The following is a 17,159-nucleotide window of genomic DNA, read 5'->3' on the forward strand; positions in this document are numbered from 1 at the left end:
ATAATATCATCGAACGGTAGTGGAAGACCCTACACGGCCTGTCTTTTAGCTAACCGAATAGCCTTCATCAGGGGTCCTATATAAATGTATACTGTATTAACGAGACAGCTTCAGAATGAAACAGTATGCATATTTAGGAGTGACAGCCCAAAGCCACAGGGAAAATCAATAATAATAATAATGTGTATAAAAAGACAAATTCATACCAAGACAATGAACCATTCAAACAAACGATGGTAGAAGGCACAAATAATGAGCTTATGGGTTCATAGACAAAACCGCGGAAGATAAAGGTGCGCGCCGACAACTGAGCGCAAGACGGAGGCGCGCGCCAAAGAAAATGACAGTTTTTAGGGGCTCCGAAGGGGGGTTTTGTTGGGGAGCCCCCCCACTTTACTTAATACAGATCACGGCGGCGTTGTGGGTGGTTTGGGGGGTTGTAACCCCCCTTGTTATACTTTAAACTTAACTTTTTCCCTGTTCTTAGGGAAAAAGTGAAGTTTTCAGTAAAATGTGGGGGGTTACAACGCCCCCACAACACGGCATGATCTGTATAAAGTAAAGTGGGGGGGATCCCCCCCACACATCCCCATCGGAGCCCCTAAAAACAGTTATTTTCTTCGGTGCCCGCCTCCGCACTGCGCTGTTGTCGACGCACGCCTTTGTCTTCCGCGGTTTTGACCTGACACCGAGCTTATGCTGCAACAATGAACACTGTAGTCGTAAGTAAAAAACACAAAAGGTGTGAGAACAATCATTCAATGAAATTACAAAAATGTAAAACAAAATATATACAGCACACTGATTTAAAAAAAAGATAACCCCAGCAAAATGCTCATCTATAATACCATACATACAGTCCAGGGTCACAATGAAATACATGCATAAACAAAATCACATACATTACAACAGATTAAACACCAATAAAACGTAATAATAATAATGTAAAGCCTCGTAAAATCACAAAGAGACTACCAGCGCTTCACATCAAAAAACTTTAAATCAAATATTTCATCTTTCAGAAAAGATGTTTCTTCAACATTTTCTTAAAACGACTCAAATTTGATAATTGAAAGCGTCATTAAAAAACGAATTGGTCATTTAGGCAACTACCACTTCAAGGTGGACGTCTACATTGAGGTGCCTACCGGCAAGTAAGCATAAGGTTGGACTTTGGATGTGGTTTCACTATGGCGCCAGTAGGCGCCTATCTTAGACACACTCATTTAGCCCAAGAAAAACCCTGGATTAAATGACAGTGTGCCTAAGGTTTTAACGCCTATTGGCACGATTCTATAAACGATGCCTAGTGGATGACTGACAGCTGTGCTCAAGGGGGCCCAGGTGCTTTTCTGTAGCACCTAAGTGCCATATCGTCCAACTGCAAGGGTGGACAGAGCATGGGTGGGTCATGGGCGGGTCTCCAAGTTACATGCATAGTTTATGGAGTACTATAAATTATGCGCATTCCTTGGCGCACTTAGGCACGTCAGCTTACACCTGCCATTTACACGAACGGCTAAGATGGTGCACCTAAACAAAGGCACACCAGTGTACTTTATAATGGAATCTTCGCTCTAAGATGATGGTATAGAACTGGTGCTAGGCACAGGGCATTGGCGTGCCGAACTAAGGGCTCCTTTTGCAAAGGTGCGCTAACGTTTTTAGCGCACGCTAGCTGAAAAACTACCGCCTGCTCAAGAGGAGGAGGTAGGGGCTAGCGGGCGGGGCATTTTAGCACGTGCTATTCCGCGTGTTAAGGCCCTAACGCACCTTTGTAAAAGGAGCCCTAAGTTGCCAATTTATACGATTGCCGCTAAAGTGTGAATCTGCAGTATACGTTCATCCCAGCGTGCACTTGAGGAAAGGGAACGCTGACAGAATCTGGGTGCAATAGGAAGGAAACCGTGAAAGAATGACAACCCCTCTTAAATGTAAAGCTTAGAGGAAACGTATGGACCAGCCTGTGAATGTTGGAGACATAGTAAACCACGCCGTTAAAATTGTATAAAGAAAGCCCTAAGGGAAATTTAAAGGGACATCCCCTCAGCTGGGTTCTAAATTTGGAACTCAGCCAGTGTCGGTTGCTTTGTTGCGATAACATGCTATAGCCCCTGCTGTGAAATGTGGTTCATAGTCATTCGCGTGCGAGACTTCAGTGCGCCGACATTGGAGCGAAGACAAGAAGACCCTAGTGCGCCGCCGAAAAAGTTACTTTTAAAGAGCTCCGACATGGGGTGTGAGTGGGGAACCCCCCCAGTTTACTTCATACTCTTTGCGCTGACAATTCACTGTTCCCTCTAAGCTGAGCAGGAGTCCTCCACCCACAGTCTCACCAATAGAGGGTGCTGTTTTACTGTCACATTTTTCAATTGTGAGGGACAGGCAAGTTCTGCAGGACTCCAGGGAACATACCTGTCCTTAGCGACTGAAAATATTCCACCCCCTAGTGGTAGCAATGCAGCTGGAGGACACCTGCTCAGCTTAGAGGGAACAGAACCCTCCATTATAGAGTAAACTTAACTTTTTCCCGATTTTTTAGGAAAAAGTTAAGTTTTCTCTATAATGTGGGGGGTTGCACCCCCACACACACCCCCAACGGCAGCGCGAAGACTATGAAGTAAAGTGTGTGGAGGTTCCCCACACACACACACCCATCAGAGCTCTTTAAAAGTAAGTTTTTCGGCGGCACACTGGGGCATTGCGCCAAATTGTCTGCGCTCCAATGTCGGCGCGCTGAAGTCTCACGCGCTTTTTTTCCCCATCACCGTGAAATGTACAATGATCTAATAAATATAGATGAGAGGCCTTGTAGTCGAGCTGCTGCCTCTGCCGCCAGAGGTTGTGGGATTGAATCCCAGTACTGCTCCTTGTGACCTTGGGCGAATCACTTAATCCTCCTTTGTCCCAGGTACAAAATCAGTACCTGAATATATGTAAACCGCTTTGACTGTGTAAAGGCAAGATACAAGCCCTTTCCCTTCATCTGTATTTTCTATAAGGATGCTTTGAAGCTTTCTCTGGAGCTGCATAGTTTGAAAAATGCAACACTCTGACCCAGAGTCTATATTTAAAACATGATCACATTGGTAATTTGTGGATTCTGACCCAGTTAAGTAATTGCTGATTTTTCCAGCTCTGTGGAAATGATTTTTCTTTTGATGTGAAATGATTTTTTGATAAAGGTTTTCAAGTGAGTTTTTGTTTCATTACTGCATGACTGATGATTCAGTTTACAGGAGATAGTCCTTCTATGCTGTATATGTGGGAAAAGTAAATCTGTGTTAAGTGGGCCCCAAATATTTTTTAATAAGTCATTTTTTTTCAGTACGGGGGAAATTCATTAACAGGCTGATATTTGTTTAAGTCGTCAACTAAAGATATTTCTGGGGGAAAAAAAAAAATCTAATATCTTTCATTCTTTAGCTTATTTGAAGCGCCGATATGGGCTAAGTCCTGGTTCGGACAGCGAGTCTTCCAATGCCCGTTCTGAGTGCGCGAGTCCTGGCATCCAGCCACAGGATCTGAGCCTTCTGCAGATGAAAAAGCCTAGAGTGGTCCTCGCTCCGGAAGAGAAGGAAGCGCTGAAGAAAGCCTACAAGCAGGAGCCGTACCCTTCCCAGCAGACCATCGAGCTTCTGTCTCTCCAGCTTAACCTTAAGACAAATACAGTGATCAACTGGTTCCATAACTACAGGTATTGTTACCTCCTTGGCAGGGCTGAGCTGGTAGCATTGGTTAGATCCGTTCCTGGGCCTTGATTAAGTATTGTGGTTCATATTTTATTTCTTGACAATGGGGCGCATTTTCAAAAAAGACAGATGTCCAAAACTGACACTTGGACATCTTACTAGTCAAAATGTCCAAGTGGGCATTTTCAAAACTAACCTTCTGGATGTCTAGTGGGACTTCTTACCCGCTGTGCATCCAGAGTAGAAATGGGAGTGTTGGTAGGTGTGCCATGGGCAGGGAATGGATTGAGCTTTGGGTAGGCTTAAAGTTTGACGTCCTACAGCTATAATCGAACCGTTCCTAGGATATCTTAGAAGGAACTTAGATGTTTTCAACTAGACCTGTTGGAGAAGTATCTAAATGCCAAAAGGGTACCCAAACTAACCAGATGACCACTGGAGGGATTAAGTATTGAGCCCCACATACTCCCCCAGTAGTCACTGACCCCCCCCTCCCACCCCCCAAAATTTGAATGAAACAGTACATACCTGGCACTAGGACAGCAGCACTTGGTATGGGAAAGCCTAGTAGTATATCATACAATACAAAGGGAAAAAACACAACCCCACGTGTGGACTGTAAGAGCAGAAAAAGGAAGTGAGGAAGGGACACTGATCAAACCACTATGTGGACAATGCGTTTATTTAAAGCACAGGTGTCAAACTCAAGGCCCGCGGTCCAAATCCGGGCCCACCTGGTCATTTTATGCGGCCCATGGTCCGATGCCCCCAGTGTTATCTTGTGGCCGGCTTCCACCTCCTCCTTACAGCCGCAGCATACAGCGGCTCCTTGCGCGTCCTACGCCTCATCCAGAAGCGACGTTAGAGAGAAGGCTTCAGGTTCAGGCATAGGACGTTCGAGGAGCCGCTGCATGCGGCTTCATGCACACTGTGGCTGTGAGGAGGGAACTGGCCACAAGATAACACTGGGGGGGGCATCGGACTGCATAAAACGGCCAGGTTGGAGCTGGCCAGAAGGTAAGACACCCGCTGGAGGGAGGCACAGCATGGAGGGAGGGAGACAACAAAGGTAGGGGGAATGAGGTTTATTTTCAATTTAGTGTTTGAATTGTGTCAATTTTGAGCATTTTAATCTGTCTATCTTTTGCACTGCTGAGGAAGAAATATATTTGTTTCTTTTTCTCGGGGGGTTTTACTGCATGCAGAGTCTTGAATCTTAGGGTTTCTTTTTATATATTAGTACTTTTAATTTTCTGGTAGGAATGAATGTTGAGAAGCATACAGTGTGCTTTGTGTAGTTTAATTTTGTGGTTAATAAGATTATATTGTGTGTGTATATATGAAAAATGAATGTAAAAAAATGGTGTTATAATTAGTACTATTATGGGGACGGGGTCTGGGGCAGAGATTGGATGGGGTCGGGCCCACGACTTAGCCTGTGTTTGGGATTTCGGCCCCTTAATGTGATTTAGTTTGACACCCCTGATTTAAAATGTCAACAAGTTTTGGTTATAAATACACAATTATATGAATAAAATGTGACAGGCATAGAAAGTCCTTTTATAATAAAACATATACTGGACCCCAACACGGTCTGTGTTTCGGCCAAACAGGCCTTCCTCAGGGGTGTAAAAGGAAACCCAATAAATGACGCCAAATTGCATAAAATCAAGCAAAAAAGGGGTTACTTGCCTAGTAGAGCATCATACAAGTGTTTTAAGTAGTCAGGTGGGTGGGCTAGTGAACCATAGAGAGAAGGAACCAGGCCCATAAGCCACTCTAACCACTACATTTATGGTGGAAAGTGTGAAGCAATTGCATTGGCTGCCAGTTAAAAGTAGAATTGTATTTAAGTTGTTGATGTTGACATATCAAGCGATCCATGATGGGATACCATGGTAGTTGTCTCAAGTTATGACATGGTTTTGTCCACGGTGCTTATCAAGATCTGAAATGGCAAAGCGTTTATCTGTGGATAGATTTCACCAGACTAAATATGCAGATTCCAGAGCTAGAGCTATTTCGGTTGCAGGAGTAAAATTGTAGAACAGCTTAGCTGGACAATTAAGGATGGTGAATAAACAATATGCCACAAATTAGAAAAGTTTTTAAAGGCTGTTTTATTTGTAGAAGCCTTTTTTTAAGTCAATGTTTATTTATTGAAGAATTTTTGATAAAGAACATAAAACATACAAGGAAATAATAAAGGCAATAAAACCGTAAAATGATACAGTAAACTGATTGAGGGTGATCTATAGAAGTTAACAATGTTCTAACAATGACTACAAAATAATTGTGAAACACAATAATCACAACCTATATGAAACATTACATTACATTACATTAGTGATTTTTATTCCGCTTGTGCCTTGCGGTTCAAAGCGGATTACATAGGAAGAGAGCTGGACATTTCCAGGAGGGTACATGACATTGGAGAATACAGATTGAGGGTATAGACTTAATGACAGAGTGAGTGTGTAGACATAATAACAATGGAAGATAAATCAGGTTACATTACTATGCATATCAAATATTCTGTTTCCATACGTTGGTAGGTAATCGGTTTCGGTAGGGTGAATTAGGTTCCAGGTATTTTTTTTTTTTTTTTTAATTTATTATTTTTTTTTTATATGTATTTTTTGTCGATTGATGGTATGGTGCCAGGGAGTGAGCAAACCTGGTTGGTGGAAGAGGAGAGGGAGATTAGGTAGATTGTAAATACTTTTTGAAGAGCAGCGTTTTGATTTCTTTACGGAATGCTTTGAAGTCAGATGTTGAGGTTAACAATCTAGTGATGGAGGGTTCGAGTTTTGCTGCATGCGTTGCTATGAGGTTATCATAAAGCTTTTTACGATGAGTGCCATTGAGTGGTGGGTATGAGAATGGTGTCAGTGTTCTTCTTATTCTGGGTGGAAGGTTACGTTTTAGGCGATCGTTTAGATAGGCAGGTGCAGTACCGTTGAAAACTTTGAAGATTAGACAGTACAGTTTAAATTGAATTCTGGCTTTAATTGGTAGCCAATGTGAGTCTAACAAGAGCATTGGCTATCATGAATAAAATCAAAACAGTAATGGGAGGGAAAGAGAGAGAGAAGAGAGAAAGGAAAATAGGGTAGAATGAAATGGATGAGGTTAATTATGATGCAGGAAATTGGTTACCGAACGTGTGTTTTTATTTGTTTTATTGTTTAGTGTAATAAGCTTTATGTTGATTTTATGTATGTACATTTGGAATCCGCTTAGGTTTTAAGCGGGCTATACGTTTTTTTTTGGGGGGGGGTTTTTCCAAATCTTTATTCATTTTAACATATACATCAAGTGTACATTAAAATATGAACACAACATATTACATTATCACTTGATAATTCCATAACAATATATACCTAAAAGATTTATATCCCACCCCCATCTCATATCTATACATGAATAATATAATTCCTACGTATATTAATCAATTAAATTATGCACATATTTATTAAATTATCATAACCCACCCATCCCCCATCCCCCCATCCCTATACGTTTTTAAAAATAAATACAGGATACTGCCTCTTCCGTGGGTAAGTGTACACTTATGCCCGTAAGCAGCAGCAAAGCATCTAAGCATTGTTCTTTAAGGGCACGTACGAGTGGCATAGTGTGTAAACGCAAGAAGGCATTCGCATGGACCTTATAAAACTGCGCTCTACGGCTAGTGTAATTGCAGACACTGCAAAGAAATCTGGGGGATCAAAAAAAAGAACAGTGAAGGCGACGAAGACTTGACACGTATGTGTTTCAGCCTAAACGGCCTGCATCAGGAATCTTAACATTATTACATTACATTAGTGATTTCTATTCCGCCATTACCTTGCGGTTCAAGGCAGATTACATAAGATTTCTCAGGAGGTTACAAGAATTGTAACTTTACATAAGTGTTTCACTATCTCCAGTGAGCACACATTCAAGCGGGTTTTCCCTTTAATTATCCTCAGGAACTCATTAATACAACACTATATTGAGTGTGTCAATTTTACAAGACAGGGGACTGTTGAATAATATCTAGACTTCTGTTAAGACTCCTGATGCAGGCCATTTAGGCCAAAACACGTGTAAGTTGAGGCTTCAAGGAAATAAAATTGTGGAACACAGAGATCACCTTCGCTGTTTTTTTTGTGACCGTCTAGAAGGAATTTTCTCCTTGTCTGGTTCCATAGAATTTGGGGACCCAGAAGCTGCAATAGAATAGATTCTTATCATGTGGCAATGGGGCAGCCAAAAGGAAGTGCCCACTCATAGAATTTCCCCCTATCTATGTAGCAACAACAGATAAATTTAAGCCAGCCAAAAATGCTATCCTAAATTTATATGTTGAGTAGTACAAATAGGCCCTGATTCTATAAACGGCACCTGAGGGTGCCCAGTTCCAAGGCATCGCTCAGCGCAATTGTCAGTCAGCCGCTAGGTGCTGCTTACAGAATCACACCTGGTGGCGCTTAAGTGGGCTTAGGCACTAGAATTTTCATGGCCTAAGTTACTGGCGCCTAACGACGCATAAATCATACTATGTCTAATCTCTGCCTCCCTAACTACGCCCACTTTTAAGGTAGGCACCTTGACTTAGGCGTCTTTAGGCGTTGCACCGAATTCAATGTGCAACTTAAATTAATCTTTTTTTAAAAAAAAATTAGTTTCTAGCGGGGTCGTCAATTACAAAGCCAGTCAAATTAATTTTTAAAAATTAAGTTGCATGCAGATTTCGGCCTTGCATCATTAGGCATCGACAATAAGGACGCCCAGTGGCACCTAACCTAGTGGCTAAACATGGTTGGTCACCCATATGGCAGCGACATTTGCCACATCTGCGGATATCGGTGCTGAATATATGTGAATAAGTAAATGCCGCAGCTGATCTTTTATAAAACACTGAATGCAGTATTTGTATACTTCCCCAGGTATTAAAACAACATTTTTATTGGTTGTATGATTTCACAGGTCACGTATGCGCAGAGAAATGCTGGTTGACGGGCTTCAGGATAACGACACAGACCAGGAGCCAAACAGCTGCGATGGCTTCGCATCCACAAACAACCCTCACAAAGCTCCTGACCCCCCAAGTCTCGGCTCTGAAACAGAGGACAAGAAGCCGGAATGCAGCGACGTTCAGCACAAGCTTCAGGCTGAGACGTGCGGCCCTCACACGGCACACCAAGAAGCCCTGCTCCAAATCAAACAGGAGCAAACAGATGGCCGTGGCGCAGGAAGCCTCTACGATAAGTGTGACTCTTGCAGCCCAGAAGGAGATGTACAGAATGTTAATTCTCCTTCCCAGCAGCCTGCAGAACTTAAGGAAGAATGGACAGACGCACCTTGCAGTGACGATTTGCAAACCACCACCCAGAATATTGGCAATCCATTGAGGAGCGACACTTTGTGTAACCAAGCACACCCAACTGGAGCCCCTGAGTGCGCATCACGACACCCGCACCAGGAGATCGAGACGGCGGAAAGACCACACAGTGATCCGCTCAGCTTCAAATCAGTGTCGGAGTCCTCCCGCTGCAGTTTAGAAGTACCCCTGAACTCCCCCTCGGCTGCTTCCTCCCCAGGCTTGGTGATATCGGTTTCCCCCATCCCCTCCTCTTCTGCCCCCATATCCCCCTCCCTGCCCAGCACAACTTCTGTCAAAATGCAGTCCCCCAGTCCCTCCATCGAGATAGGTTCCTTGCTTCCAAATGTAAAGCTCAGCACGACGATCCAAAGGAGACACGAGAAGATGGCAAATTTGAACAATATAATCCACAGGCTGGAAAGGGCAGCTAATAAGGAAGAGACCTTGGAGTGGGAGTTCTGAGTCATTTTCCATCTTCCTCTTTGACAGCTATAAACTTTGCGGAACCAACTGAAGTAACAGAGAGCTTCTGCTGAAAGTTTTCTGTTTAAATTATTTCATGAAATGATCAATTTTGAAGGGAGGGGGGGGCAGCGAGAGGGAAAGCACTCATAAATAAAAGAAACCGATACCCCAAAACAGCACATGACTGAAGAAGAAAATACATCTATGATTTAATTCTAAAACTTGGAACACTTTTAGAAGAAAATAAATATTTATAGACCTCTTTTAGATATTTTAATAAAGGAATTTATTAACAGCCTAAGCTGCTTTGGTATTAAAGATAGCTATTAAAAAAAAAAAATCAAGTTGATATAGCAATTGTATCATTAAATGTACACTGAAGTCCTGTAGTTTGCCACTGGATGAGATTAAAAGAGTATTGTTCAAAGCCATTGAGAAGCACTATGAAACTGACCAAATTTAATAGGTTTTCCATAGTAGGTTTTCTACATTTGTCTATGAGACAGTACATTTCGAGTACAACCGTCTGACGAGAGCACGCAATAGTCCGAAAGACTCTAAATTGCAACCTTGACAACATCGAGTGTGTGTTTAATTCTGGTGGTACGTTTTGAATCATTTGTAGCCCAAGGAGCATCCCCTGCATTTGCATATGTTTTAGAGAACGTCCATTGAAAAGCCTTCTCTGAACCAGTGTACCATGGTACAAAACTACAAAACCAATCCCTTACGTGCCCTGCGGTTAGCAACCCGAGGATAACCCGGAAAACAGGGATGCCGGCTGACAAACAAATGCATATTTAAAGAAATATGAAGGTTGTCCATTTGCAAACTGACTGTCATATGTGAGATTTTTTTTTTTTTTTTTTTTTAAAGGGAAAATGTCACATAGAAAGCCCTTATTGTGTCTGGTTTGAAAGGAATCACCCTGAATCTTAATCACAGTGACAGAGCTTAAAGTGTTGTATCACGGGCATTGCCTGCTCCTTTGAGCAGGGGTCACTTAAATAAAATTCATGAACTGTATTCTTATACAGTCTTTAAAGGGCCACTTATCTTTCATTCTCTGAGCCTTAGTGTGTGGGACATCAGTAAAAATAAAATATCAGCTTAAACACTGTCAATCTTTTTATTCTTTTGTTCTAATCAGGTGGTTTTTAATTTTAACCTGAATATGTTCAAAGCTTGAAGACCTTTTGCAGAGATTTTTTAGGCCTATGGAAGCCCTTTAGGGTCAAAAGCACTAAGGATTACCTTAAATGTTATAGAAGTGAATATGTGTTGAATTCTGCTGCAGAAAAAAAACCCCAACATTTTATTTTCCAGTTTGCCAGCTTCAGATGGTCATTGAGCAAAAGTTACAGAATCTGTTGCTTCTTTCTAAAATAGAAATGGCTGGGGAGGGTTATTATTATTAAAGTTTGGTATAATATACAGTAGGTGGGCAACCTAGAAATGTTAACAGCAGAAGTGATCTGAATGTGGCTGGTCTAGCTGATACCTATCAATTCAGAAATTCTATGTATTTGGGCTTAATAGAACGACCTTGTGCTCTCTTCACTTAACCTTTCAAGCACCAGCACTTCTCCTCCCCCCCCCCAAAAAAAAAGAGTGTATAATTTCTTATGAACATCAACTTCTATTATATTTCATATGTAAAGTATATAATGTTATCAGCATTTTCCACATGCACCCACTTCTTTATGATCGGTATGTGGGTGTTTCCTGGGAGGATCTTGGGCAAAATCACGAAATGTGAGATTTATAGAACAGAGCAGGTGGTCTTGTGCCTGAGGATTTTGCACCAGTGGGGCTGGGGCTGGCCTAGGTGCCAGCAGATACAAATACATCCTAAATATAGGTGAACCAATAACAAATTGCCGTTCAAAGAAAGAGGAATTTGTTCTACAAAAAATTCTATATAACTGAAAAAATTATGACGTATTAAAAAATATACAGGACCATCAGAACAGAGGCTTACTTTTCCATATGTATACAACACAGTAGAATTGTCTTCTGTAAACTTAATCATCAGTCATGCAGTAATGACTAATGAAGCAAAAACTCACTTGAAAATCTTTACCCAGAAATCATTTTACATCAAAAGAATAATCACAAAAAATGGAGCTGGGAAAATCAGAAATTATTTAACAGATTCACAATCCACAGATCAATGTGGTCACATTTAAAATATAGACTCTACGTCAGGGTGTTGCATTTTTCAAACTATCCAGCTCCAGAGAAAGCTTCAAAGTGTTTTTAATAATAAATATAGATGAATGGCCTATTGGTCAAGCTGCTGCCTCTGCTGCCAGAGGTTGTGGGATTGAATCCAAGTACTGCTCCTTGTGACCTTTGACGAGTCACTTAATCCTCTGTTGTCCCAAGTACAAAATCAGTACCTGAATATATGTAAATCGCTTTGACTGTGTAAAGGCAAGATACAAGCCCTTTCCCTTCATCTGTATTTTCTATAAGGATGCTTTGAAGCTTTCTCTGGAGCTGTATAGTTTGCAAAATGGAACACCCTGACCCAGAGTCTATATTTAAAACATGATCACATTGGTAATTTGTGGATTCTGACCCAGTTAAGTAATTGCTGATTTTTCCAGCTCCGTGGTAATGATTTTTCTTTTGATGTGAAATGATTTTTTGATAAAAATTTTCATGTGAGTTTTTGTTTCATTACCGCGTGACTGATGATTCAGTTTACAGGAGACAGTCTTTCTATGTTGTGTATATGTGGGAAAAGTAAGTCTGTGTTAAGTGGGCCCCCAATAATTTTTTTAATAAGTTATTTTTTTTTCAATACGGGGGAAATTCATTGACAGGCCCCAGATTCTGTAAACGACGCCAGTTGGCGGCCAAGCTCAGTGAAAAAAGCCATTTAAACAATGTTTTTCATTGATTTTCAAGGCACCTACCAGTGCCTAAAAAAATCAGGGCTGAAATTGTGTCTCCATATTGCGTCACAGACTATGTTTCCAGCTTAAGTGGTATTAGGGCGTTTTTAGTCTTTCCAGTATTCAGCTCAGAAAAGATGGAGATAGAAGTTTAGTAAAGTCCCAAATTCAACGCCACTCCTTGCAAATTGTAGGAGAGTTATGAAGAAGAATGTCAGATCTCAGGCAGCTCAGTGGACCCTTAACTGCCCAAGGGCTAGAAAGGCACCTTCTCTGAAGTGCATCCTCTATTACTATTTATTATTTCTATAGCACTGAAAGGTGTATGCAGTGCTGTACATTTAACATACAATAGACAGCCCCTGCTCAGAAGAGCTTACAATCTAATTTAGACAGACGGGACATCTCAGGGTTGGGGAGATTATGGTAGAGGAAATGATACAGTGGGTCTAGGTTTCTGACAGCAGTGAGTGGGAATTAAGAGTTGAAAGCAGTTTCAAAAAAGTGGGCTTTTAGCTTGGATTTGAATACTGCTAGGGATGGAGCATGACGTATTGATTCAGGCCCTGTTCCAGGCATACGGTGCTGCAAGAAAGAAGGGACGGAGTCAAGTTGGCAGTGGAAGGGCTTCCTTCTGAATTCAGTAAAAACCTACAAAATTGTTGGAAATTCTCTCTTCAAACACCCCAGTGCCTAGGGTTACCAAATTTGGTAAGTCAAAAAAAGAGAACACCTGGCCCTGCCCATAGCTCACCCATTGTCCATCCCTGGCCCACCCACAGTGCCCTGCCCCACCCTTGTCTCACCATAGTTTCACCTCTAAACTCCTTCCACCCCCAGCACAGCCTTTCCAGCGCCCCCACCTGGGCCACCCCAGAGTTAGGGATGACTCTGTGAGTCTCGCTTGTCTCCACTTATCTCCGGCATTACTGGGCACCTGGTAGCTGCTGTCGGCTTGCCCCAGAAGCCTTCATTCTGCAGCACTTCCTGTTCCCGAGTAGGCAGGCACTGCAGAGTGAAGGCTTCCGAGGCAGGCCAACGGCAGCAGGATCACTCGCTAACGCTGCCGTCTGCCCGAAGTTTTGAATATGCTGAACCAGAGGAGATACATGGGGATGGGAGACTCACAAGAGCCATCCCTAACTCCAAGGTGGGGGCTGGACTGAAGAGATTGAGTCCAAAACCTGGACCAACTCCCTCCAGTCTGGGAAACTGCCCAGACATCTGGACAATCCTCTAAAAAGAGGGCATGTCTGGGTAAATCCGGACATCTGGTATCCCTACCAAAGCCATCTCTCAGCTGGTGTTAGATTTCCAGTTGTAGGGGCGGCTTTGTTTTAGTGCACTGTTCGCTGAGCATTGGGAGGGACTAGGAAATGGCCTCATTAGCATACGTTTGACTACGTTTTCATACTATTTGCACTATGTGGCATGCATGATGTGCAGATCATAAGAACATAAGAAACGCCTTCACCGGATCAGACCTAGGTCCATCTAGTCCGGCGATCCGCACACGCGGAGGCCCAGTTAGGTGCTCCCTGTTGGAGACCCGGCGTTCCCGTATCCCCCTATATGATTTGCAAGAAGGTGTGCATCCAACTTGCGCTTGAAACCCTGAACACTAGTCTCCGCCACAAGCTCCTCTGGGAGAGCATTCCAAGCGCTCACCACTCGATGTGTGAAATAGAACTTCCTGATATTTGTCCAGCGAGTAGGTGAGCGCTTGGAATGCTCTCCCAGAGGAGCTTGTGGCGGAGACTAGTGTTCAACACCAGCGCTAATAAGCTCTAGCGCGGCGTGAGCTTCCGAGTGTCAGCCTGGCGAATATCCACATGATATTTTGAGCCAATACCCAGAGAAAGACCGGCACTATATATCTGAGTCCATTTGAGCCAGCCGTGGCCAGTACTTTACTGGAGAATTTAGCGAATTTCACAAGGATAAAAGTCTGGGATTACCATACCATAAAACCATAAATTGTGTAATGGCAAAAATGTTGTATTACCAGCTAACTTAAATGAAAGCAAACCTGACCAGAGAATATGTTTTCCATGCACCCAGGCTATGCATTTGATAATGTACAGTTGTATCAAAATATAACATATTTTTCTATTTCGACAGCAATGAACAATACCCGTACTAGTTTTTTTTCAATGTGAATGTTTGGCCCGATGGAGATGAGAGTTACCATCAAAGAATATTTTAGCAGCCCCGGCCCCAGTGCGAGACAAAAGTGCATTTACTATTTCCATGTTTCTATTGTTTGAAAAGATGTCACGTGATGTGTAGCTGTAAAAAAATTGTGATGACTATTTGTGCGCTAGTTTTAGTGGGACGGGATTTGCTCGAGCACTTACGGCCTCTTTTACAAAGCCGGGCGGCAACGGCCCCGAAGCCCTTTAAATCTCTCTGGGCCACCGCTAGCACGGCTTTGTAAAAGAGGCCGTTAGTCTTAGCTCTTGGATCCGCAGAAATCCCTGTTATACTAAAACCAGAGGGACAGTCGATGGCGATTTGTCAGGTTCATGTACTGTATTCGGTTTCTATGAGAAATTGAAGAACGTTGTTTAGCGGTAACATTATAACGAGAAGTTGCTGTGAAGTCACTAAATACAGAATTGTATAATACATTCTATTTTGGAGTTCTAGTGTTTTTCATTATAAGCTCTTGCACTTGTGTTTGCTCAAGTTACTGTCGCCTTTCGTTATATCTGAAACCCGGTATCTGCATTTTGTGAAACTGTTGCCTGGGCATTCACAGACTAAAGCAACAGAACCAAAAGAAGGGAGGTCCAACCTCGTCTGCAATAAAAAAAAAAACAAAAAAAAAACAGCCAGGAACAAACAAACCAAAACTGCAGATATGTACAACGATGTAGGCGAATTTTATTGTGACAAGCAAACTATATATTAAAACCTTTTTACCAGACTAAATACATTTCTATCTACTCCACTAAGGGGGCAGTTCTGTAAGCGGGTGGTACAAGCTAGGCACCCAAACCACTCAGGCTTTGAGCCTATTCCATAAAAGCATTCTTGCAGGGCCCATATATGCAGCTCATGGCGATAAGCCATCCTAATTTTTTCTGCATACTTAACTTGCTAATTTATTTTTTACTGTTTCTGGGGGGGTGTCATGGGCAGAGAATGGGCACACAAGCGTTATCCAGCTTGCTTATTCTCAGTAGCACGTGCTAACTGGATAATGCAGACTTAGGAGAACGTACGAGGGAGCCGCCGAAAAGTTCTCAGCCCAGCCAACAAAGTCGGGGCAGTCTCCATCGAGGGTTCCACACCAACAATTTTCCACTTCTTTTTTATTTTTATTTTTATATTTTTTTAATTTTATTTAGAAGTTGTTTAACACAAAAACATAACATTCAGAAACATAGCCCAAATAAAAAAACAAGTGATAAGAAAGTCTATCGCGTTGTTCTTCGCGTAGACCATAAAGACTCAAAACAGACCGCAACTGCCCCCCGCCCTCCCCCAACCCACTCCCCACCCCCAGCACCCCAATGTCAAAAGTTCAGGAGAGCACTTCGTGCTCTATGGGATAAGTTGTCCCAAACAGGTGCCCAAATAGCCCGAAATCTCCTCCAACGCCCAGGACCACCATGTTTAACATCCAAATATTCATATTTTAACAAAAGAAACATCTCATTTCTCCACATGGTAACAGTAGGAACTTCAGCCTGTCTTCACAATAAAAGAATACATTTCCTAGCCAACAGGGAAGCTTTTTGTAATAATTGAGAATGACCTCTTGACAATCCCAAAGAAGAAAATTGTGAAAAAAAGCATAACATCTGCCTGCAGAGGAATTCATATGCAGATGCAGGCATCTGAGGTCTTTTCCTCTTATCTAGTTAATTATAGTTGTGTGCTGAAACCTGTCTTTATACATTTGTTATTCACCATTTTGAGGTTTCTATCCATTCCTGTTTTGTGGTAAATGAAAAGTGCACCAAATCTGACTTATGCTAATATTCTATATGCCCTTCCTTCCCCCTCAATCCAGATTCCTCCCCCTCACCTTTGAAATCAAAAGCACTGCTGGTGTCCTCCTTGGTACTCCTTCCTGTGCCGCGGCCACTGAACCAGAAACAGGAAGTAGTGCTACTTCCTGTTTTTGGTTCAGCAGCCATGGCAAAGGAAGGAGCATCTAGAAGGACACAGGCAGTGTTTCTGAATCACTGCTGCAATGGTGACCCCCTTGGATTTCAAAGGGGAGGGGAGGGAGTTTCAGATGGGTGGGGAGGAAGGACATCCCACCCATGGGTGCCCCCTGAAGCTGTCCTGCCTGACCCACCCTAATGCTGGCATTAATTGTTTTTGGGGTGTTTTTTTTTTTTTTTTTTTTTTTGCTGCTACTGCCAGCCCACCTCCCCAGAGAACCCCCAGAGCTGCTGCAAGGCCCCTCCCCCCCTCTTCAGTGCTTCTGCTGGCCCTTCCCCCTCCAGTGCTGCTTCCAGGCCTCCTCCACACAGAAAATCCTGTGTTCCCCCCCCCTGCCGAGTCCCCTTCCCCCTCTCACTGAGAGCTCCCAGAGCTGCTGCCTGGCCCCCCTGCCCACCTCTGTGAGAGCCACCATTGTTGTTGCCAGGCCCCATTCCCCCCCAGAGCTGCTGCCGGGTCCATGCTAAATTTATTTCAATTCTTTTATATTTAAATCATATAATTAAACATTTTAATCATGATTAATTATGTGATTAAACATTTTAATTG

General features: G+C 42.6%; 1 protein-coding gene across 9 annotated transcripts in view; it reads left to right on the forward strand.

Moving 5' to 3' along the window:
• The window catches only part of CUX2 (cut like homeobox 2), a 552,659-nt gene extending 542,759 nt beyond the window's left edge, over window positions 1–9,900 (forward strand). For all 9 annotated transcript variants that reach the window (XM_033955398.1, XM_033955397.1, XM_033955392.1 and 6 more), the window contains 2 exons: window positions 3,427–3,697; window positions 8,667–9,900. In XM_033955398.1, coding sequence (XP_033811289.1) covers window positions 3,427–3,697; window positions 8,667–9,525 — 1,130 coding nt within the window. In that variant the 3' untranslated portion in view covers window positions 9,526–9,900. The remainder of the gene's footprint in view (window positions 1–3,426; window positions 3,698–8,666) is intronic.
• The last annotated feature ends 7,259 nt before the right edge of the window (window positions 9,901–17,159 follow it).

This window comes from Geotrypetes seraphini, chromosome 8 (genome assembly GCF_902459505.1).
Source record: "Geotrypetes seraphini chromosome 8, aGeoSer1.1, whole genome shotgun sequence".
NCBI classification, from domain to species: Eukaryota; Metazoa; Chordata; class Amphibia; order Gymnophiona; family Dermophiidae; genus Geotrypetes; species Geotrypetes seraphini.